Here is a 25707-nt window from a genome sequence, read left to right as displayed (position 1 = left end):
AAACATGAATATTTTTACAATAAATTTACCATAAATTTCAATGTCAATAATAAAAATCAGAGGGGTTGTGTACAAGACACGGCCGCATATATAGGTGACGCAGGACTACGTAAGCCTCTTGGTAGTGATAGTAGCATGTATCCATGCTTGTAATCATTCGTTTCTTCATGTATACATGCTGTATGCAACATATATACATGCTACATGCGTTGTATGTAACATTTATCAAAGTAGTAACATTGCATACGTTCAATCCTCAAAAGATTTCAGAGTTATTTCAATGTGCATGTGAAAACAATTTAACAAAATCAAGAACACAAGCTATTGCTTTCCTGCTACCTTACAGAAATTGAAGATTGTTTTTATTACCCTTGGTTACCCACGTTGAAGGGATTTTACCAATTCAATCCTATTTGATCAACAGCGTATCTTTTCACCACACTTCTAATGAAACGGCAAGCATGCGTATTCATACAGAGTCATATTATAACCGAACACTACAGCTGTAGCACGTTTTTCCAACACAGATATCAAATTCGCCTAGGTTTAATCGTCTCGCAGTAAAGAATTTGCGATCTGGTGTGACGACGAACTTGTGTCGTTTTTTCTGGCACACTTCCCTAACACAGACATCAAATTGTACTAGGTTGAATCGCGTTCGTAAGAAATCTGTTGGCACTAGGGGGTTTTGTCACTCTCTCTGGCGTACTTCCCAAGCAAGGACATCAAAATGGCCTAAGTTTAATCGCGGTGTTAAGAAATCTTGTTGAAATGAGGAAGCTTTGTCACTTGTTTTGGCTTACTTTCCAAGCACAGATATCAAATTGATATAGGTTTAGATCATCCTAAAGAATCTTCCAACCAATCACGAAGCGAGAATTCTGGTAAAACATAGGTTCATCATTTTCAATTTTTCAATAGTTCAACATCAAGAATCCATACTTTTCTTCATTTGGGCCAATTCTTAGAAGATTTTCCAAACGATTGGTGTAAGAATATTGAAAATCGATCAGAAAACCGCTGAGCTATTGGCGCTCAAAACCTTTCATTTTTCGTGACGCTCGCATTTTTCGATTTTTTGGAATGACACCCTAACTCAAAACTTGCCGTAAGGCGTAGTCCTACGTCAAAACTGTTATAGATGCATTGTTTCTACCACCAAATTTAATGTAAATTTTTTTTCGGGTAGGCATGCCACATCTGCCAATATGCACTATTTTCACGGATTATTATACTAAAATATCTGGCATCAATGGTAGAGATTTGCATGCAGTTTAACAGTGCTGTACCCATTTCTATTTTATTTTGCGCATTTACACATGTGCGTAAGCAACGTAACTGCATCATCCACAAACGTGTAACGTTTACCACACGAACTGCAGCGAAACCAGCATTCTTTGTATGTTGATTCTACTGATCATACTTTATTGAAATAAAAAACCACCGCGTGATAGTGTTTATTATCGGTAGAATTGGCCGAACGTTGATTGATTGCCATACCATTTTTAATACAAATAATATCGATAGAACTAATGCACATTGAATTTGTTAAGTCCATTCAGAACGGATCACATTTTTATAATTATCGTAACGTGATTGAGTTTAATTTCATGCATGCACTAGCCCAATTAGTCGTTAATCATCGAAATGCACTAACAAATGCAATTATTCCAACGCAATAGACCATTAAATATGAATGAACACACGCATTCTGCGAAAGCCGGTCCGCTTTGATATCCTTTCATTCGATCACAAATTGAGCATTGTTTTGAATTAAATGATCCAATCGCGTAGCTGTCGCAGTAATTGATTTACTTCATCTAGCTTAGTCCGGACCATAGCAGTTGGAGAACAGCATTTTAATTAAATTTCAATGTTTTCATAAAATGGAACTGCCACTCCCCAGAAAAGTGCTTTCCTTCCTCGAGGTGAAAAGCACTGCTAAACCTTGTGCTTAAATGCTTTCATTTGCAGCCCTAATGGCAACCTGTCAGTTCTATGTACTGTTGCTTTCAGCGGTGAAAAATTCCGGAAGGTACCAAAGCAGTGAAATAGGGAAAAATTTTGTAAGGGCTTCCGTTGTTGTAACTGCGCTACGTGGGCAAACTGCAGCTGAGCTCTTAAGGTTTCCGCGGAAAGATGATGAAAAATAGACCGATAATCAGATTGTCATCGTTTAATATTAATGATGCTTCTTCTGATATGCTGCCCCGGATTGATTCTCATTATTAGGATAGTCTTATGCTGCTTTTTCTTTTTTATTTTAAATATTAAACGTTTTCTTGCAGCGGAATACAGACGCTGCCACAATATTCGTTTCCTAGACCACTTACCTTTTTACGGTATTACCGGTTGTTTGGTTTGAAAAATCACAGTTAAAAATATTATCACCTGTTGGTACCTGTTGAATTAAAGTTGTGCTTTACACTAACGATGTTAGTTTCGCGTGCTATCAACTACCTATTAGAATCTATTTGCTATAGCTGCAAAATCTATTGAATTTCACGCCTCTAGTGGAGTAGAACAATGCAATTCATCACCAAGAAGAAACTGTTATTACTAGGTATCTGCCGGAAAATGTAATCAGTTGAATTCCAAACAATCTATATCTAGTTATATAAACCAAACCAAACTGTCATGCATATATCAAGCCGATCTAAACTCATTCCACATAATAATCAATCGTTAGCATAACCGTTTCGTGCCCCTTCCGCATTTTCCAAGCAGCCGAATTTCAAACGCTAACAGCTGTAATTAAATTTGTATAAAACTAAGCACAGTTCATAAACTAAACAATTGCTTCGTTATCTCTCTGTCGCGATTAAAAATTAGCACCTATAAATTTCGAACACTGTTATCCACACGGACACCGAGAATATAATTTGGAAACACGTGTGAGTGCGTCTATGTGTGTATGTATGTATGAATGAGTGACAGGACAAAGTGAATAGCAGAGCCAATTAAGGACCGATTCGATAGCCAAGAGACAACGAGATGACGAGGATAAGCGTTTTGGGTAAAGAGCAGAAGCTAGAATTCAGGCAGTAAATCTTGTTTCAATTGCTTGAACAAAAAAGCAGACATTGAACTGGTGAACGGCTAGATAAATAACTATAAGGCGATAAAAATCGATCGTTTTGCAAGCAGCGAAAAGCGAGAGTTAGAGTAAGAAACTAACCTTCCCCATAACCAACACTGCCACACCGACTACCACCCAACCGATCGGCACTCGGGACGGTCAGCCTGTCCATGCAGGTTCCGGTTCCATCGCCTGTTCCACAGCCCGGACCAGCAGCGTCGCATGGTTCGTTGCGGCGTCGCCGGGGAGCTCGGCGAAAACCGTACCGCTTGACGTGATTCCACAGGCATTTGATTTTACGGAATTTATTGTGGCGACAGTTGGCCGCACCGGAACCACCATCATGGTGCCCCTGGGAACAGCAATGCCGACAGGTCACTGCACCACCACCACCTCCAGCACCACCACTGCCCCCGGCTGGGCCACCACAACCCGGTCCACCGAGCCGGATGTCATCGCGCTCGTCGAAGTCCGTGTCCGTGTCGTTGGCATGGATCACGTTGTCGTTGTTGATGACGATGCAAATGGCGCCTCGGCGGGTGTACTTTTGGCTCGAATCTTGTTTCGGAATCGAGATTTGGTGTTATTATTAGAAGTGAAACATCGCATTCGGGCACAGATGGCATGTGAAACGGAAAATAATACGGTAGCATAGAACACAATTCGGAAAAGCTATCGAAGCAAGTGGCTAAATTACTGGGTGTTTGTTTGTCTGACGTGTGGATGGATTATTTCGTGTGCGTGCAGTGGTTCGTTATTGACACTGTTTCGAATGTCAGTTGTGTTTCACGCGTACCGGATGCACAATGAATGTGGTCCGATTTATTCCCCTAGAACAGACTTCTCGAATTTTAGTGCAAGTATTGCAAATCACACAAATGCTCTTGATTTGCTGAATAGCATATTAACTAATCTAATACACGTGTTTAGATTTCACCAATACATTGCCTGTTCTGGGAGAAATGTAATGAGAAAATTTTGTGAAGCCAATTTTTGGTATTAATCTAGCTTAAGCACATTATAGCAAATTATAAAGTTTAATTCATTAACCAAAAAACTGTCAGTTCTGTTTACAACAGTTGTTCTCCTATCAACATCGACACTTACGATGTAGCGAAAATGGTACACTCTGGGGCAGAAATTTGTGGTAATCTCAAACCAAAGTTTTCTCTTTTGTTCTGGTCAATATCTTTCATAATGGTCCGTTTGACTTTGTGATCAGATTAATAATTTAAACATTATCCCTATTATTCACACGCGGGCCACGAGCCCATACAAGAGCCGTAGATGGGGTTTAAAACTTTTACAATACACTGCAAACCCGTTTTGTGTAAAATGAGACCAGGCAGTTACAGATTACTGTGTGTTAAGGTGAAATTAATCGTCATCGATTTTGCAAATTTCGATAGCAGTTTTTTTGTTTGAAACAAAAATTTTGTTCATGAAAATATATTCTCTGTGTTCAGATTGGCTAGATGAACGCAGTGAATACATTTTTAAAAACAGAGCTCCTGTTTTGAGCTCAAAAACTGCTTCTGAAATTGAGCTTTCTGACGAAAGGTTAATGACTGCTAGTTTCCCGTTAATGTTACTTCTCATCATGTGACAGTCATCACCGATTTTTTTAACCGAAATTTAAATATCTTGTTTTAGCACTGCTCGAACTCGCCTGATCTGTTTCCCTACTGTCCTACTACTGTTATTTGCAAAACTTCATTGTTTGATTATTCACTATTTCGCCTGCACGATGGCGGACACCACAATAAATGTTCGAAAATATTAAGGTGAAATTAGTGATCATGAAGATAAATTAATCTCTTTATCTTCACATTGGTTTCCGAATAAAGTAAGAACTGCAAACGACAAATAATCAAATTGATTGACTTGTTATTGAAAACAAGAGTATTGTATAAACTATATGATCATTCTAGTTTGAGTCACGCGAGAGCTTGATTCCAAATTCGTTGCTTATTTGCTTCTAATGAAATGATGCCAGATGTTGTAAGATCAGATGATAATATATGAAGAAAAAACAACAATCTCAGTATCTTATACGGCATCACTGGAAAAATGAAAAAAAAAATGGTTTCGGAAATCTCACACAAAAGAGAATGTGAAAGAGGGAACACGAACGCTCCCCTTTGTCTTGTGTTCGGAAGCACTCTAAAAAACGACAAGTTCATTTACATTATTATGTTAACATTTGGTTTGCAATCGGGATACATTTCATTTTATTTCTAAAAGTAAAATTGGTAAATTTTACTAGATTTGCCGGTAAATCGATTAATATATGCACAAGCTTTTTAAGGAGACACCGAAAGTGGCTAATGTTATTGTGTTAGAGTGACACACACTGTACTGTACATCTCATGTGTTCGTTAAAAACCTAAACGTTTATTTGAATGTTGCATTAGTATTGGTAATATATGTCAAATGGCGGAGCTTGCAAACATAAAAACAGCTGATCCGCACCGACTACGAACATCCCGAAATATGGTTTATTTTCTTTATCAATACATTCCGATTCATCTAAGATTTGCAGCAGCAATCCTATTGATCCTATGCATTCAATAGGATGGCTAATTAATCTGTTTGCATTGAAGGCGATTTTTTGATTGCTGGTCAGCTGTTAGTTTGTTTATATTCTCTAAGCTTATCGATGCGGCAAAAGCAGAAAGCTCTTTAAAAGCACATTGATGTGGCGAAACTTCGAGACCGTGGAGCTGTTTTTTCGGAAAGCGCTAATGCAACGAAATATGTGCGCAACCAAATATCTATTAACCAATTCCAGATTATACGTTTTATGAACACGTCATGATCTATATGATCCGTTGAATTTATTTACCATTAGCAATTTTGTTCTGCTGAGCGTTTGTTGATATATACCAGGTCGATAAATGGAATGACAAGATTTAGGAAATTCTAACAGCACTGGGAGCACTGATTACGTGTTCCGCCAATACATATGCATTTTTAAGGCACAAAACAATACATGCATCGAACGGTAGCCATTTATCCAGCCATCTTTGAGCCATTTTCGGTTTCCCCTTAAACATTAATTTTTTAGGAAAGGTCGGTGGATGAAAACTATGCCTGTTTTACGTAGACTGGACGCGCAGATTTTTTTTTGTGTGCATGCAGAAACCTGTTTGTTTGTACAAACGCGGATTGGGTGCTTGATCGGTTTAATGTTTTGAGAAAATTTGGACAATTGCGACAATATTTCGTGAGAATATAAACAGATTTAGTGATGCTTAAAATAAATATTGTTGGAAACTCCGTTTCAAGTGAAACATTGGCCCTGTTTTAATAGCATTTCTATAGAAAAATGCGATACGGGATGAAATTAGTGTATTTGTTGTATGGTTCAGGGGCGGACTGGCCCACCGGGCAACAACGTTTCGTTGTTACACAAAATGAGATTTTGCTGGGGCCCCATGATTTATGAAATCAATCGATTTGATGATTGAAAATTCAGCTTCAAATGGGACTGTTGGGGCCTGAACTTTAAACTAAAATTTTTATTTCATTTAAACATCTTTTACGACTCACAAATGTTCGATTGCTGGGGCCCCATGATTTTGAAATCAACCGATTTGATGATTAAAAATTCAGCTTCAAATGGGACTATTGGGGCCCTGACCTTTAAACCAACATTTCTATTTCAATTAAACTGTTTCTATGACTCACGAATGTTCGATTGCTGAATTCAACGAATGTTCGATTGAAGAATTCAACGGACAATTATTTCATTGATTTCAAAGTTGCGTATGATACCTTCAACCGTAAAATCATGGCCATTCTAACCTCGCAGGGGACTTTATCAACGTAATGGTTCCTTATGTGGGCTGTTTAACATGCCGTTACAGGATGTTATCAAAGGAGCAACACACAGGCACAATCTTCAGCAGATCTAGTTAGTTCGTCTGCTTTCCCAATGAAATGGATATTGTCGTTAAAACAGCATCTGTGGTGGTGGCTGAACAAACTGCTGAAATTCAAAGTAGCGAAGATTGGGTTGAAGAAAAATGCGTCCAAACTAAAGTACAGTGAACCGCTAATATGACGCACACGCTAAAAGCTGGTAACTCGGTCCTAATAACGACTGAGTTTGTTTTGTTTCGAGCCTCGAGTCGCTATGCTGCCCGTTCCACATCCCTGGCACGAACGTCATTCTCATACATTTTTCTTGAAGCCGTTTGAGCCAGGCTTGCTGGCTCTATTCTACGTCAAATTTGACAGTAGCTGTAAGAATTATGCAATCATACGGTTTTATGCTTCAGAAAATTTGTTGCATGTGGGATGTAGATAATGAAATATGTTCGTTTTTTTGTGTTATCGGCAACATAAGAAAGGAAAAATTCTGACTTTCGATAGTCTTATTTTTTACGATAAACGAAAGAGGGAAAACAACACGCTGCATTCGTCATACTGCACAGCATTAAATACAAGCGTTGTCTCGTATAAATTTTGTTTCAAAATTTGTTGTCTACCTTTATTACCACCACTATCGGAGGCGGCTTCAGCTGACAACTGTTGTGACAGGGATCTGGCCCGTTCTCCCGATACTCGACACTCGACAGGGCCTGAGTCGAGTCGAGTTGCACGACATGACTTACAAAATAGAGCCCATATTCATTCGATTTACTGTCATTGTAACGCTGATGTCTTTTGAGTAGATGTCGTTTTTTGTTTTAATTTTCTATCATGAGAATTTTGCAAACTGGGGTCCCTAATCTCAAAGGCCCGGTGGGCCCTTTGGCTCCCAGTCCGCCCCTGGTATGATTTATGTTTTATATTGCGTTAACTTTGGCGGGAGGACTTTCATAAGCAGTTTTCTCACCAAAAGGAATTTTCTTTTGTATAAATTAAGCTCAATTCAGTACATTATCAATCAGGGGTGACATTGCGCATCTCGTTTCGAGTGATTTTGGTTCGTTTCGACCACGTTAAATAAATGGGCGTCTCGAACCAAAATCACTCGAAACGAGAATCGCAATGCCACCCCAGGTAAGCAGTGGATATCATTTATTACACCAAATTACCAGAATGGACTTAAAAATTGCTGTTAAAGCGCTATGAAGATTGATTTACTAATACAATCAGAGCAATCATCGTAATCATTATCAAAAGATGATCACTAATTTCTCATTAATATGCTTTTGGAAAATCTGCTCACCACATCTTGACAGCTTTTACAACAAAAGTTAAGGTTCAAAGTGTCAAGTTGCCAAAAAAAGCGAAGCCTTGGGCTTAAACGGCTTTGTTAAGACTGAGTTGCCAAAGGCATGTTATGTCTTCGAACACGCATTAGTGTGTCCGCCATTGTGGCACGCGAAAAAGTAAATAAAAGCGAAGGCCACAGAACTCAAGACTGAACATAATTAGAAGGTTCATAAACACACAGCAAATGACGAAACTACTAACGCCATCTCTTGGGGGGGGGGGGGTGCTTCATAGCCGCAAGGTTACCGAGTCTGTTTTGACAAGCGAGTCGTGGTCGTGGGTTCGAATCTTAATAGAATTAGGACATGCGATGCCAAGAGACTTTAGCGTGGGTTTATTCTCAGGCCCCTCATTACCCTACTTTCATGCTGAATTCTATATTATCCTAATAAAGTCTCTTGACAGTGCAAAAATTCCTCTTATAGTTAAAGTATACTGGTCAGAGGAACGCAATAAGTTCTTGCCAGGGACCGTTATAATATGGGATAGTACTAGCAATGAGGAACGAGTGGGTAAAATAGAACAAGCTTTGAAGGAAGGGTGTGCTTCCTGATGAATTTTTGTTTCTACTGTTGCACGCTTGAAATCAGCAATCAGAAAGCTGATAGAAAATTGGTTCTTTTTGGATACAACGTGTCACATCCTTTCCTAGGTCGCAGTGACAAGCCCATGCAGAGAAAAAACACGCTGTCTCTTATTCCAAGGGAGTTCTGAAAGTATGCATGCGTGTGATGCTGATGTATATTTGTCATCCAATGAGGTCAGTGTGGTAGTGATGCTAGAATGATGGCACATATAGAAACTAACATTTACCAACCTCCTCCATGGAGGGCGCTCTAACCCTGCCCGTAGAGATTTGATAGAATACCCAGTCTACAGTCTTTGATAAATGTAAACTGTTTTCATCACTTGAAGATATCCAACGGACGCCGATCGCCACACTCAACCCAATCACCCCAATCGAAGACATATTAAAACCATTTGACGCACTTGTCGAACGAATGAATTAATGTATTTCAGAACATGGGAGTTACATAAATTAATCCTTCTGTATTCTAGCAGCAAAAAGGGTGTCCCACATCAAATTGCATCACGGAAAAACACTGTAGAAAATTACTCATTGGGTATTTTGTCTTGAAACTTTGGGTTGAAGTTTAGAGTGTATTGTCTACACTGTATTTTTATCGCTTAGTTTTTTGAAAATTGGAAAAAATGGCGTCACCCGAAAACCAACGTTGCGAATTGATTTTGCCCACGCCCCTAGACAATCCTTAACCCTCTCATCGGGACATCGGAAAACGATGTGCCCAAAAAGTTGAATCTGCCCAAGTCTTTCGTTCAGAGAGGGGGAAACTGATTGATGTTTAAGCATATTTTTGAAAGCGAAATACTTGGTGTTGCCAAAAACGAATGCATTTGTTGCCAAAATCGAACCATGTCAAAATCGAAGTCCTACTGTACTACAATATGGCAATATGACCTCGCACAAAAAGCATATTCGGTGTTGAACTCTTATCCTGTTCATAATAGCAGTAATAAGTCTGTTTGGTCAAGGGGTTACCATATTAACAGCGCTATGAAACACCGCTATCAGATTCATTGCGGTTTGATCAGTAGTTGCAATAAGAGCAATGTTGTGTTGGTATACCATATTGTATTGCTACGTTCCACTTACAGTATGTTTATAAGTGATGTGGTGATGCCAGCTAGTTTTATCACTGTCATATAAGCAACCACAATTAAAGTTTCTTTATTAGCAGTTTTAGTGTGGTTTTACAGCTCGCTATAGAATTGTTTTGATTTGTATCATCTTGATATTGCGTAATACCATTATAAAACCAGAGGTAATGATTAATGCTGCAATAAAACCTTTATAAAATTCAGATAAAACAAAGCGGCTAGAGAATTGTTACTTGGGCAGCTTCCTAAGTAGCAGTTCCATAAGGCCACCGAAAGCTGTGATGCCAGGGGGAGTGATAGAATTGAGAGAATAAAACAAACTTGGATATTAGACTATCTTACATTAGATTAGCGGGCGCCGGTAGTTTAGTTAGTAAAACATTCGAGTACCAACCGAAAGAGCGTGAATGCGAACCCCACCTGCCATGGCCCCGATATATTTTTGGTCAATATCGAAATATCGAGAGGTGTGAGTATTGTCTTTTTTACGTTTGTTAGTCGTTTTGCGCTTTCTGGCACCTTGACATCCTCTTTTTTGAAATTTTTTGTTATTTTTATCGTCTTTTGTGGCGGTTTTGGTTTGATAGCAACGTCATTTGTAGTCTTTCTTGTTGTTGTTTTGCTGTCTATTTGTATTTTCTGTTCATTGTCTTTTCTGAAACTATTTATAGTCATATCGTCGTTGTGTATGTTCATTTTTTGCATTTTTTATCACTTTTTCGACATACTTTTGTCGTGTTTTTACTGCATTTTTGTCGTCTCTCGTCTTTTCGTCTACTTGTCTTCATTTCTTCGCCATATTTCCGGTGTCTTTTTGCTGTTCTTTCACTGCCTTTTTGACAGCAAATCAACCCTTTTCGTCATCTTATCGTTTGCTGTTCATCACATTATCAGTACCTTTTCTCCGTCTTTTGTGTTATCTTTGTTGCCTTTTCTCGTATTTGTGATCTCTTCATCATATTTTGATTCTTTCTTGATTTTTGTACTATCCTTCCATCGTCGTTTACGTCGTTTTTCAACGTGCGTTTTTAAAATTTTTCGTTCTTGTTTTAAGCTTCTTACCGTGTTATGTTGCCTTTTTGGCGTCTTTTCGTCGTAATCTTTCCGCCTTTTCTTTGTCATCTTCTATTTTTTGTCATTTTTTGTCCTGTTCGTTGTCCAGACAACATAAATATTGTCTGACGTATATTCGCCATCTCTTCATTGTCTGTTTTGCATGCTTTGTCGTCTGTTTTACGCTTTTTAAATGCCTCTTTGCTGTTTTTGTCGGATGTCTTTTCATCGTATATTCACATTATTTTCAGCGTAATTTCGACATCTTTTGAAATTAATTAATTAATTTTAAGTCATCTTGTCAACGGTAATGGTAATAAAGGAGATATCGTTTTAAATATCAAACTACCAATAAAATTTGAATATTAAAAGGGAGACAAAACTTTTAAATGTTATTTACAATTACATCTGGTATACCTGATACTTTGAAATGAAATGCCTGATGCTATAAAATAATGCAAAAATTTCAAAAATATAATTGAATAACTTCAATCCCCAGCAGTGCCTAACTGAATTACTCAGTTCACGATTATGAAAGTGATACCATCTCTCAGGCGATTGCTTTAGGTGGATTTAATTTCTAAAAAGTCTCCGCGAATCATCTTTATTCCACCGGCAATCGCTTTGAATTACGACAATCCAGCATTAGTATGCCCTTCCCCCGCTTGTTGGACGAAAGCGATATCGCTTTAAGGAAAGCCGACGTAGTTCAGCTCCCAACTGCGGAACCCTTTCTCATGCCTCCAAACCCTCCATCCATCATGGTCACCCATTTTCGCCGCCATTCCATGACTCTCGAAGCACTTAAATGGTTTCCTATGAAGCTCGAAAGTTGTTGGTTGGCTGGTTAGGAGTTGATGGAGGTGGGACACGAACACGCACCCCACCCTACCATGTTCACGCCCATGCACGCCAGCACAAACGCGGTTGGGCTGTTTCGAAGAGAGACAGAGGGAGCTATACTCACTCTCGGTTGGTTCGTTGGTTGCACAAGACGAGGATAATTTTCGTCCGCGATGCCAGCGGGCGATCGTCCTGATTTGGGCACGGTTAATTACACAAGAATTAAGGGTAGGGTGGCTAGCGGAAATAAAGCCGCGGCTGGTTGGAATTATCTCGCAATAGGTGGTAATCGCCAAAACAGACCTTTAACCTTGACATATAATTTTACGCCTAAACAATGTTTTTTTCTGTAATAACTTTAGAATTAAAGTCGTTATATATTTTAGCGACTGGAAAGAGATTCCAAATTCTAAAATGATAAGCAATGTGGCAACTCATATAAACCACATAATTCCATTATAAGTGCTTCAATGATTGGCTTTTCGGCGGGAGCAATTAAATCTCATCATCCGTGCTGTCCATTCGTGAATGAATCGAAAACATAAACAAATGGGTCATTGTTGCTTTTCCCTTTCATTAAACTGACTGGATTACGTGCTGTTATGCGGAATCGAGATACAATTTGCGTGAAGCTATTCTGATGGCTTTATGTCCGAACATGGAAATTTTGTTTTTCGAAGGATAACGTGCTGTTCACATTGTGATCTGAAACGGGGGCAAAAATATTTACCTTGACACATGGTCGGTGTTTAAAATTGACCTGTCAGATGAAAGTCATATTTTGCGGACACACATGCTGTCCTAAAACCTAATTAACATTAATCCAGAAACTCTTTTTCGTCTTTAATTGCTCAATACTTCATAAAACGTGCTCTTGATTAGAAACGGATTATTGACCATTGAAAATCAATTTAAGGGACCAAAATTTTATCATTTGCATTCTGGCTTCCGACTTTCGTCTTTCGTCTTTCATCTTTTATATTTCATCTTTCATCTTTCATCTTTCATCTTTCATCTTTCATCTTTCATCTTTCATCTTTCATCTTTCATCTTTCATCTTTCATCTTTCATCTTTCATCTTTCATCTTTCATCTTTCATCTTTCATCTTTCATCTTTCATCTTTCATCTTTCATCTTTCATCTTTCATCTTTCATCTTTCATCTTTCATCTTTCATCTTTCATCTTTCATCTTTCATTTTTCATCTTTCATCTTTCATCTTTCATCTTTCATCTTTCATCTTTCATATTTCATCTTTCATCTTTCATCTTTCATCTTTCATCTTTCATCTTTCATCTTTCATCTTTCATCTTTCATCTTTCATCTTTCATCTTTCATCTTTCATCTTTCATCTTTCATCTTTCATCTTTCATCTTTCATCTTTCATCTTTCATCTTTCATCTTTCATCTTTCATCTTTCATCTTTCATCTTTCATCTTTCATCTTTCATCTTTCATCTTTCATCTTTCATCTTTCATCTTTCATCTTTCATCTTTCATCTTTCATCTTTCATCTTTCATCTTTCATCTTTCATCTTTCATCTTTCATCTTTCATCTTTCATCTTTCATCTTTCATCTTTCATCTTTCATCTTTCATCTTTCATCTTTCATCTTTCATCTTTCATCTTTCATCTTTCATCTTTCATCTTTCATCTTTCATCTTTCATCTTTCATCTTTCATCTTTCATCTTTCATCTTTCATCTTTCATCTTTCATCTTTCATCTTTCATCTTTCATCTTTCATCTTTCATCTTTCATCTTTCATCTTTCATCTTTCATCTTTCATCTTTCATCTTTCATCTTTCATCTTTCATCTTTCATCTTTCATCTTTCATCTTTCATCTTTCATCTTTCATCTTTCATCTTTCATCTTTCATCTTTCATCTTTCATCATTCATCTTTCATCTTTCATCTTTCATCTTTCATCTTTCATCTTTCATCTTTCATCTTTCATCTTTCATCTTTCATCTTTCATCTTTCATCTTTCATCTTTCATCTTTCATCTTTCATCTTTCGTCTTTCATCTTTCATCTTTCATCTTTCATCTTTCATCTTTCATCTTTCATCTTTCATCTTTCATCTTTCATCTTTTATTTTTCTGCTTTCATCTTTCATCTTTCATCTTTCATCTTTCATCTTTCATCTTTCATCTTTCATCTTTCATCTTTCATCTTTTATTTTTCGGCTTTCATTTTGTCACTAGAATTTCTGCATAGCAATGTTCCCCCAACACACTCGGTCCATGGGTGTCCGTCTCCAGTTTCTCAAGTGTCCCACACTTTCCAGGTTTTACTCCATTCGTTCTAACCGTCTAACACGTAGAGTACCGCTGCGTCCGGTGTCAACCGGATTCGTTGTCCGACATTTTGACGACATGTCAGCCCATTGTACCGTTTCAGTCAGAGGCAGCATTTAGGCCAGCAAAACCCGCTTCAGGAGGCCTCGCGCTTGGTGATGACTAGAGAAAAATGTTAAAAATTCTAGTGGATAATTCCTGGCTGTATACAACGCAATTGACGTTTCAAAAATATTTGTATTGTGTACTATCCTCTTTTATTTAAATGTTGAGTGTAAAGTGTTTAAAAAAATCGATTTGCCCAAAAAATATTGTCCAAGACTAGATTTTAATTAATAACTGGACATATTAACAGAATTGACGAGTTGGTGATCGTTGTAGATAGCCATTATTCTATATATAGGCTCGTTCCGGGCGTAATTTTGCAACCTGTTTGATAACTGGAAACGCCTAATCCTTCTTAGGCTGGTTCTGCCTTCATAGCGCGTCACTTGGCTACACAAATATGGAGCATTATATTTTCCAGAAATAACGTCTTTAAGGAACAAAACATCTATTAAAACTCTACGATCGCTCAGACTGTTTATTCCTACTAATAAGCATAATGATCGGCAGTCAGGCATTTCAGGCGATGAAATTAGGCCTCGCTGCTTTGGAATGTGTCGTTACATAATGTGCCTAACGACTCGGCTCTGCGTGCACACCGATTGTTTACGGAGGATTCGATCAAGTGGGTACTTAATTCTTTTGAACTTTTTGAGAAATCGCTCAAATATCAAGAAACAGCACTTTGGGTTTTCTTTGATATTAAAGGCGCTTTCGATAACATGTCATTCGCTTCAGATTTCACGGCTCTCTTTCAAAACGGAATCAACTACAATAAACTTGATTCTATCAATGCTTTCAACAGGTTTGCCCATTTCCTCACTCATTGTGCAACTTTTTTCATTCAACACAATGAGCAGAACTACTGCCACATATGAGAAATACATCCACGCAATGAGAAACAGACCAAAAATAAAGAGAAATATAAACAAACTTTAGATTCTCATTGTGCGAAAAATGAGAAACTCTCGAAATCGCAGCAAGCAACGGCACGGGAATTACATTGTTGCCATATCTATCCACCATCGTCATATGCAACATTTTTTGCACTGTTGCCGCTGCGAGAAGACTAAACAGTTTTTTGTGCCATATCATGAGCAGCCAAAAAGTGTATTAACACTTTGTTGCTCAGTTTATTCCTCAATGAGAAGAACAATGAGCAGGTTGCTGAGCAATCGCGATCAGTAAAAAAGAGAAAAGTTCAAACAAAACGGAGCAACATAGATCGCGACTGAGTAAAGTGTGAATTTTTCTCTTCTCTTTTTTTATTCTGAGGAGGAATCATCCCTGACTTTCAATCAGTAAAATTACAGTCTCATTGGAGGATATATTGCTTAACATTTTCGACGATAAAAGAAAGTCCACAAGGAGCTCTGGGTCACTGGTGGCTGAAGCATTCTTTCACAGCATCTTAGTTACGAGACTATTGTTTACGTCGAACGTCCTCTGACGTTATCGTCAGAGGAAAGTTTGGGATAAAAACTAAACTCAGCCGCCCTCCTAGATTATGCTGTTAAGATAGCATCTCGTAGGAATCAAATACAAGATTGTAGACTAAATAGTTAAACAGTGAGCTACGCACAATCAGGGCGCTTCTAACGCTCTTTATCATTTTATTATCGAATGTTAACCGCTTCTGTTACTCTGCACTTGAAAGTTCAGAGCATCTGCAATGGCGGGGCTCTTGCTTTATCTAGGCATAACTTCTTCGTAAGTTTACTGCTTACTCCATACCGAGTATAGAACCCAAATCCCAAAAGGCCATGTAGTACCGAATCGCGGCACAGGATTACAACTGTCTGGCTCAACATCATCAATGGGTATGAGCAGTCCGGAAACTGTGTACAGCTATCGAAACCTACTCCGAAAGACGATCATTAAGACTGTCACAGTGGCCTTTCCACCCAATGCCCTTCTGGCATACAAAAAAGGGCCTCGCTGTCTAATCTGCACAGGGCCACGCGCGCTGTTACGCCGGCTCTGCTTCCAGTTTTAGCAGTTTTCTGGATACTGGGTTCGCTGAAGGGCCGGACCAGCTCGTAGTTCATCCTTCTCCTCTATACATCCTTCTCACATAGTCCTAAGCACGCGACGTTCGAAAACGGCCAGTGCTTTCAAGTCCATCTAATCACAAACGAGTGGGAGGCGGTCAACAACTAGAAGCAGCTCTTCGATGAATACCGGCAAAGTTGTAGAAGGAGGCGGAACGGAAGTTAACCTTGGAGTGCCCGTGGAAGATAGTAATATCCCAGCACCTGATCCCCCAGAAGACAAACAAGAAATCGGGTTACTGAAGACCAACAAAGCCGCTGCTAAGGACCGGCTACCGGTAGAGCTTTAGAAACATGGCCAAGAAACGCTGGGAACGGCTGTACTCTGATTTCTAAGATTTAGGAAGACAAGATGTTACCGGAGGAATGGATGGAAGCAGTGGGAATTTTTCACATCTACGAAAAGGGTGATCGACTCGACTGCAGAAACTATCGCGGCATAGCGCTGCTAAACGCCACCAACAAGGCGCTCTCCCAGATGCTGTTATGACGGCTGTCACCTATAGCACAGGGTTTCATACGGAAGTATCAGGCGGGATTCATGAGGGCTCGCTCAACTACGGACAAGATTTTTACCATTTGACAGATCGTGTACAAATGTACAACGTACTCACGATGATCACATCTTTGTTGATTTCAAAGCAGCATACGATGCAGTCGATCGAGGGTATCGAAATGGTACGATTTTCACCAACAGTAGCCTGCTAGGCTTTGCAAATGAATTTGAAACCATAGCCCGGAACTTTGCAACGACGCACAGTGCGTTGAACGTATGGGACTGCGGGACAAAAATCAAAACTGCTAGTTTTAGACATTTTATCAAGCTAGTGTAATGAAAAAAGTTGTTTGTGATAATCGAAGCTAGTATTTGCTTAAATGTCTCAAAATATTTATATAATGGCAAAAATGTCCCAAACGCCAAATTTTTACGCAAGCATTGCAAAAGTTTTTCATCATTATATGGGTTGCCCTCAGCTATATAACTACCAAAGTTTGTGTTTGTGAAAACGGCATTTGTACTAGAAATACTTTGGTGGATTCAGCAATGCTATCTAGTGTTAGATTAAGTAGCACTTGAAGATCAACTTTGGCTGCAATTTCGGTAATCGAAAAGTTTTTCTTCAGTGCATGAAAGTTTTGGAAAGCTATATTTATGGAAGACGTTCAAGCATTTCTAAGCAAAATATACTATCGTACTAACAAATCTATATCTGTGAACAAAGCTAGTGTTTAAGTAATACTTAAGCATTTTTTACCATTCCCAGCCGTAACGAAAAAGTAAATAATAATTTTCCGTGGCATAATTTGAGACAAAGTCTGCAGCTCGACGTTCTGTTTTCGTTGGGCAATTTTTGAAAACCTTTTAATTAGATCCACGAAACGAATATCCAGCAGGAAAACCGTTATCATTGATTATTCGTCATTATTATCAACCCGAGAAACGAGAAAAAACGGCAGCCGGTATTAAGTTTATTTTTTTAAGAAATATTTACTCGCTATATGAAGTAAAATCGCTTTTAGTTTAATTTTGAACAATAATAGCACAAAGCTTCATAAACAGTGCTTTCTTCTAACAAGGATAACATAATATAGTAGAATCAACGGAAATCTGACGGTTTATCAGTGCTTGACGTTGATCTACAAATATTGAAATATCTTGCAGAGTTGCAGGTAGTTGCAGCTAAAACCTGTTCGATCTTGTAGAGGACACTTTGGCCAATTATTCTGTGTACGTTTTAGCTTGGAAGTCGGTGGAACATTTTTTAAATCGGTAATCAAAGTTGGAGTTCTGTTTTTTTGAAGGACAATATCTATGTCGTTTCTATGGGGCAATTTTTTAGGAGTGAGGTCAAAATGAATTCCATCTAAAACCAAAATTTGTTCTACTAACCTTGATTGTTATTTTCCATTTTAAAGATTTTGATCACACAAATTATGAAACTTTTACGAGCGTGATGAATAACCTTTAAAAATGAAAGCAAAATTTGTAAGTCAAATCCACTCTGCAACTTGACAGTTTGAACGCTTGTAATAGTAGTTGTGGCGCTTTCCCAAGCGAACTAATACTTATTTATATAGCAGAAAGCATCTATAAACAATTCTAAATACTCAGTATACCCGATTAAAAAAAGTGAAAAACGATTTTTGTCTATGGCTCAACGCACTGTGCGACGAAGGCAATCTATGCCAAACTGAAAGCGGAGTCTAGGAGAATTGGGCTAAAAATAAATGCGTCGAAGACCAAATACATGAAAGGAAGAGGCTCAAAGGAGACAAACGCGTATCTCCCACGGACGGTACCCGTTGACGGCGACGAACTAGAAGTGGTAGAGGAGCTCGTGTATTTGGGATCGCTGGTGACCGCGGATAACAACACTAGTAAAGAGATCAAGCGGCGCAAACGGAAAATCGAGCCTACTTTACCACGTAGTAAGAATATCGGACGACAGTGCGATGAAAGTAGTTCTCTTCGACAACCTCACCAGTAACTTAAACAGGAGGCTCACGTGCAAGATGGCTTAACCAGGTTGAAAGTGATTTGTGAATTTACCGTAGCTCTTCACGGTTGATAGTATCATATGCAACCAACAAAAATCTATGAATAGGTAGTGCATATAAACTTGACATTCGTGTCACTTTTGAATCTGTCGCAACATAAATATTTGGTCCATTGTCGATCTCCCGTCCACCAAACCAGCTTCCCACAAATTTACTTGCTAGCAGCGATAGACGGCGAAAGATGATCTGAGAAAGTGCTTTGTAAGCGGTTTTTAGGTTTGTAAGCGGTGTTGAGAATAGTGATCGCTCGATAGCTCCCCCATTCCAACTTGTCGCCCTTCTTGCATAGTGGAAATATTACTCGCTCCGTCAATTGCTCCGGTAGCTGTCCTGTTTCCTAGATCTTGACTATCAGCTGGTTTAGACAGGTAGCCAACCTAACCGGTCCCATCTTGATAAGCTCCACTGCGATGCCATCTTTGCCAACTGCTTGTTCTTACAGGTCGGACTCGATTATCTGGGTGAAAAATTTTTTTTTTATAATGTTAAACACGTTTTGAACGTAAATACATTAAAAAAAAGCTATTTTTTTTTTTTTTCATCCGGATATTCGAGTCCGACCTGTATTGAGCTGCACAGTACCTTCGATTACTTCACCTATTGCGGTCGTTGGTACTATTGGCTGTGTTAAAATTCCATCTCCGTCCCATCCAGGTGCTCATTGTAGTGCCGTTTTCACCTTTCGATCACCTCAGGTTCACCCGATAAGATCCCTTCGCCTTTATTGCGAAATGTTTCTGCTTACGGCACAAAGCCTTTGCGGGATACGTTAAGTTTGTTGTAGAATTCTTGCGTTTCCTGAAAGCGACAGAGCTGTTCCATGTGCTCGTACTCCATTTTTTCAGGCGGCACTTCTTTTACTGAAAAATCTGAGTTGGCTGTCTTCCTTTCTGTCTATATTCGTTCCCCGTTTTGGCAGGTCCCCTGCTGCACGTCTCACGTCTAACACCGTGTGAGATTCTTCGTCAAGCCTGCCATTAGGTCGACTCCCTTCAACGAACTCAATGGCACCAACCGCTACGCAGTTAATAACTGATTTATGTCTGCCTCATTCGGCAGCGCTACCTTAACTTGAGCGAATGACACCCTCGTTCCGGTCACGAACGAGGATTGCGGTTGCCAGGGGTCTTAAAACGTAGAAGGCACTCGGTCCTGACGGGCCTCCGAACGAGGTAATGAAAGCGGCTGTCCAAGCGTACCCTGATATGTTTTGAGAGACGCTTCAGAAATATTTGGTCCGTTGTCGATCTCCCGCCCATGATCTGAGAAAGCGCTTTATTTGTGCGAATTTTCAGACAAATGCTAGATCCAAAGATTGGTACTGCTACCGAAGCCGGGGAAACCACCAGGGAATCTCTCATCGCACAGGCTAATTTACCTACTTGATATGCTAGGCAAGCTACTAAAGCAGGTAGGTAATTCTGAATAGGCTACCGCCTGTTGCGATACCGAGCTGGCAAGGACGCAGTTTAGATTCCGCAAGAGGAAGGCCACCGTCGATGCCATCAAGTTCGTCATAGCGAAGGCCACCGTCGATGCCATCAAGTTCGTCATAGCGAAGGCCACCGTCGATGCCATCAAGTTCGTCATAGCGAAGGCCGAGAAGCCTATGAGACAGAAAAGGCGGAGTGACAGGTATTGTGCCATAGTCACGATCGTTGTCAAAAGGCCTGCACTAACCCTTTGTGTCGCCAGAGGACCATCGTGACAGTACTGTTTAGCGTCACACACTGACACGAGGACGATGATTCCCCCTTCCCCATTCGACTTTAGTATCCACCGGAGTTGGTTACCCGATCTGCACTAAGGTTGCTCGCATCCCGGCTGGTACCGGGAGGTAGTAGCGGTAGGAGTTACTGGATAAGAGGCTAAGAATCATTGTCCGGCTTATTTTATGTCTACATGCGCGCAAGGTACGGACGACGGTACGTATTAGTTGTTTACCAACCCTAATCCAAAACTCAAATTTTCAGTCCACTCGTAACCACAGTTTTTAAGCTAGTCGATCAATGTTTTCACGATAAGTAAACTAATATGTAGTACAAAAACAAATCTGTTATCCCAAAAATATTTGATTTATAAACCAAAACATACTTTTAATATATATAAGTCACACCTTCTGTTTAGGCCTGGGTCAGCCAGCGTGCTCCACATAACTATTGTATTCAAGTCTTATGTCTTAAAAAACTTGAAAACAAAAAGGCCTCAAGATTTCGGTACTGGATTTTGGGTCCCAATACTCCCATATACCGATATATCATTCATAATAAATGGCTTAAAACAATTTGTGCTCTAATTTTCTTCTGCACTTACGTTCTAATGTTCGATGAAAATGAAATTTCCGGTTGACCTGTATCCCATCAAGCAAGACATATTGCACCAAATAACATTTAAACACACCTCTCGATGAATGAACCACCTTTTTTCCGGACTCTATTTTTATACCAAACCGAATAGACACTCAATGTGATATGTATGAAAGTAGCAATCTACAAGCAAACTCAATGGAGGAGAGGAAGTATATCCAGTGAGAAAACTAAACAGGAGTAGTTAATTAGCGTACATCTAGACACACCGCAAGTACGAAAACGAAACAAAAAAAAAGGTAAACATAAGGTATACCACCAATTGAAGGTAAATACACAGAGTCAGCCGAAAAACAAAGCTACTCGAGTACTTACTCGTGGAACTGTTGGACCGGGCACCGGCCCCGGAAGCAGCGCCCGCACCCACGCTCCGGTTGTTCATCTGATAACTGCTCTGATCATCGTCGGGATTGTCGCTGAAATTGATTACATTGATGTTGTACGTTACGGTGGACGATTGTCGCTTCCTCTGCAGACCGGCCGGGTGCACAGGAGACGTGGTCATTATCGACGGTGGCAGGACCGCCGTCGTCGAAGTGGCCGCCGATACCTGCTGCTGCTGCTGTTGTTGTGCTTGTTGTTGGTGCTGCTGCTGCGGTAGTTGATTGGCTATCAGGCTATCATTTCGGATGTTTTCGATAATAATATCGGGATTATTGACGGCCAGAGGATCCATGGGATGATCTACGGGGTTGACACTCTCTTCAATTGCGGCAGCAACAACAGGAACAGGAGCGTTGGCAGCGGTAGGAACATTCAGTTTTGTGCAGGGACTTGTTGACACTAGATCCAACGATATGGTTGACGCGTCGCTTAATATGTTGACCGGACTTACGGAATCGTGTAGCACCGTCAGCGGTTTTAGGTTGTCGAATACGCCACCCTGTTTATCGCTAGCCTTGAGACGTTCGTTCTCGCGGGAAATCGTCTCCGGCAGCAAACCCGCCGAATGCGGAGGAGATCCGGCCGACGCCAGTGTCGATATTAAATCTATCACATAGTTATTTTCATCGTGGTTTAAATTGCTATCAATTACTGTGCTGCTTTGGTTTACACTATTACTACTATTCACAACTTTTAGATTGGATGATTTGATGAAAGCGCTTTCCTCCACTCGACCCGATAAAATTTCTTTAGGACTAGTGCTACCGAACCCATGATCGAAACAGCCGATTAGAATGTCCGGAGTATCGTTGATGCCAGCTGTAGTTGCGGCAACAGTTCCACCTTCACTGTTCAGAACTATTTTAAATATACCATCTCTCTGTTCAGCGCAAGCTTTTAAATTTTTAATACACTTCATGATTGCTTCATCACCGTGCAGTGCAGCCGTAAAGTCGGAGTCGCTCAACGCATAGATCAATTGGTCATCCCGCGCGCCAGCCTTGTGACTACTATTCTTTAAACTGGCATTATTTTTCAACAGCCCCAACCGCTGCGACCTTTGCTTCTGGATCATGGTTAGGAAATCCGACTCACTGGCTGCCATCTGGTGCCGCTTGTGCGTATTGACCTCCTTGTCCACCATTAGACTGGGCTTATTCAGAGAGGATGTCACATTAATTAGGTCGATGATATTGTTGTTGGAGCGATTGTCATTGTTCTTATTGTTCAGCTTCTTCTCCGAAGCTGTCCGGTTGTTGTTGTTGATACTAGTACTAACTGATCCATCCCGATTATTGCTATTGTTAAGATTGCTGCCAACATTGCTGCCACTTTTGATGTACGACTTGAGCAAACTGTTCCTCGAAAAGAACGGCTGGAAGAAATTGATCTGCTTGAAGCTTTCCTTGCGCGACGGTCGTCGTTGTTGGTTTTCCTTCACCTGGATCGGTTCGCTTCCCGCATAGCGCAGATTGTTCTCGAAGTTCAGCGGAAAGATCGAACTGACCGAGTCCGAACTTTTGATGACGGTTGTCTCGTTTTTGTACTCCAAGTCGCGCAGATCGATACTGCTGCGGCTCAGGCGTCTCGGCGGTGACGACGGAACCAGCAGATCGTCGTCCACGTTCACGATCGTCGGAACGACCGGCACCTGGGAAGGAGAAAAGAAAACAGAACGTCAGGATAAATCTAGTGGTTTGTACTGCTTTGACGTAGTCAAGGTGTAAATTTAAAATTGTGATCACGACGAAAAATGGATAAGTTTTCAATGTTTATAACTCAGTAACTTAAACAGTGCTTAGAAATCAGCACTGCAATTCATGAATGAAATGTTTTGAAGGGTAGAAAACTGAGAAAGACAAACACTGTCAGCAGTTCAGGACAGTCATATCCTTGGGCTGATAGATAACAGAATACTACCACGGGGTTTGAAAGGGGTTCTAAGCTCAATTTGAGATCAGTTTGTTTTTCGGGCTTTAAAAGGGGCTTAGAAGGGCTTTGAGCTTAATTTGAGATCATTTTGTTTTTTTTTTAACCTTTTCAGTCCTTTTAAACGGGTTGAGAGCGATTCTGACCTTAACTTTGGATCACTTCGTTTTTCGTTCGTTTTTGGTCTTCAAAAGGGGGTTAGCGCGATTCTTCATTCAATTCATTTTGTTTTTCTGCCTTTTCTGACCTTTAAAAGGCTTTTAAAGGGTTTAGAGAGTAGAATCAATATATATAGAATGCCAGTGTCGCTGTTTTACTACGGGACTCATTGTGGTAAACATGATGCTAACAATCTGTATCAACTCTGTGAATCGGGAACTTCATTGTCAAAGTTGCTCATTGTTATTTATCTGTTCTTTATCTATGCGCTCGTTGGTGCTGTCATCAGTGCGCTCATCGCTGTGTTTTCATGCCAGTGAAATATTTTAAACGTTCTTTTTCTTTTCGTCCGGATAAATTGCATCCCACAACTGCGCCCTTTTGCATTGATTTTTTCAGAAATTTGCAGCAAGCGAAGTTTCCAATCACATTACTTGGCAGCCATATTTGAAATTTTAAACTGGTTGTCAAAGTTTGACAATGAGATTCCTTTTTGATGAATCTCAGGCACACACACATATGCATATATACTGTAAATACATTATCTGAACAAGTGTGATGTTTACCACGCGCACTGCAGCGACACTGGCATTCTATATATATATTGATTATACTGTTTAGAGCGATTCTGAGCTTAATTTGGGATAATTTTTTCTGTTTTTTTGAAAGTATTTTGATGCTTTTGGCAACTCTGCTCACGTACAATTGACGGCTTTACAGAGTTGCCAAAAGCATGCTAATTCACACATCGCACACAACCAATCTTCTGTATCTGTTGAGGTCCTTATCCCTATACACGTACGCATAAGTTGGGTTGGAAACGAACAAAATGTTGGAGGGTCATTCCGGTCGAGCCGAACATTTTCTTCTACCAGTAGAGTAGGCTAGAAACTACCAATGTTTCCCTGTTGAATACAACAGATGTCGTCACTTTGTAACGCATATTGTACATATTGGAAACAGCCCAATTTTGTGTGACAATAAATCTACTCAGCGCAGCAATCTCTCATGTAACTTCTTTTGTGTTGATCGCCAATCGCAATATATCGTTTGACACCTGAACCAATAAAGATGACATCCCCAGGCATACGAATGCCATAGTACGCTAGGCATAATGGATATTAAGCATACGGATACTAGGAATATAGACCTAACCTGTGTATGTATTTTGATGAAATCAAAAAATTGTTATGTTAAAATGGCTTGATTGTGCTACAGGTTGAGAAATCCAAATTTTTACAAGTGGATAAAATGTTTTATACGTGACTGCATTATACTGAGTTGACAGTCAAATAAACATTGTCATCATTTTCGAAAGAAATTAATCTAAATATAATGCTTGACTATTGTAACTATGTCAATAATTACAAGCAACTAATTCACTAACTGACGCAAGGCAGCAAATGAAACGTTCATAACTATTCTCGGATAAAAGAGTAGCTGATTTTCCTCGCTTTGAGAATTGCTGCGTTACGTCACATGTACAAATATTTCTGTTTTCAAGTAAAACAACAGTTCCGAACAAAGTCTTGCAGTAGGGGAATTGTGTATAACGTGTCCCTCCTGGCCACCCGGAAACCATACTATTTGTTGGAACCAGCCTACTATACAAGTATGACATGCTGTAAAAACAAAACAAAAATAAATTTGTTTTTGAGCAGCTTCCGATGTAACTTTTTGCGTCGGTTCCATAAGCTATTTTCTTGTCAAAATCTGTATATAACCGGTTGTTGCGAATTGATTGCTTTTTTAAGTGTACTTCAAAAAGATATCCCTGCCCAAAAATACGGTACTAAACGCTTGATTTGCTTTAGCAATTAATATTTTTTCAAATAAGTTAAAGCAGGCCAAAATGCCCCACTTACGGTGGTGCAAATTGCCTCCCTTGCAAATGTGGCTATAAACATATGTAGTCAGATCTAAGTTGAAGTCAATTGCCATTATTTAATTCAATTAGTATTGTAGAGTAACCGTGGTG

General features: G+C 39.6%; 1 protein-coding gene across 1 annotated transcript in view; it reads right to left on the bottom strand.

Moving 5' to 3' along the window:
• LOC128745546 (octopamine receptor beta-3R-like) overlaps nt 1–25707 on the bottom strand; it is a 124205-nt gene that overhangs the window by 44864 nt on the left and 53634 nt on the right. Inside the window, exons 6-7 of the mRNA XM_053842620.1 lie at nt 21573–23292; nt 3179–3637 (exon numbers count right to left, since the gene is read on the bottom strand). Of these exons, the coding sequence (XP_053698595.1) occupies nt 3179–3637; nt 21573–23292 (2179 nt within the window). The remainder of the gene's footprint in view (nt 1–3178; nt 3638–21572; nt 23293–25707) is intronic.

This window comes from Sabethes cyaneus, chromosome 1, assembly GCF_943734655.1.
Source record: "Sabethes cyaneus chromosome 1, idSabCyanKW18_F2, whole genome shotgun sequence".
NCBI lineage: Eukaryota > Metazoa > Arthropoda > Insecta > Diptera > Culicidae > Sabethes > Sabethes cyaneus.
This window is presented reverse-complemented; position numbering and strand designations above follow the sequence as displayed.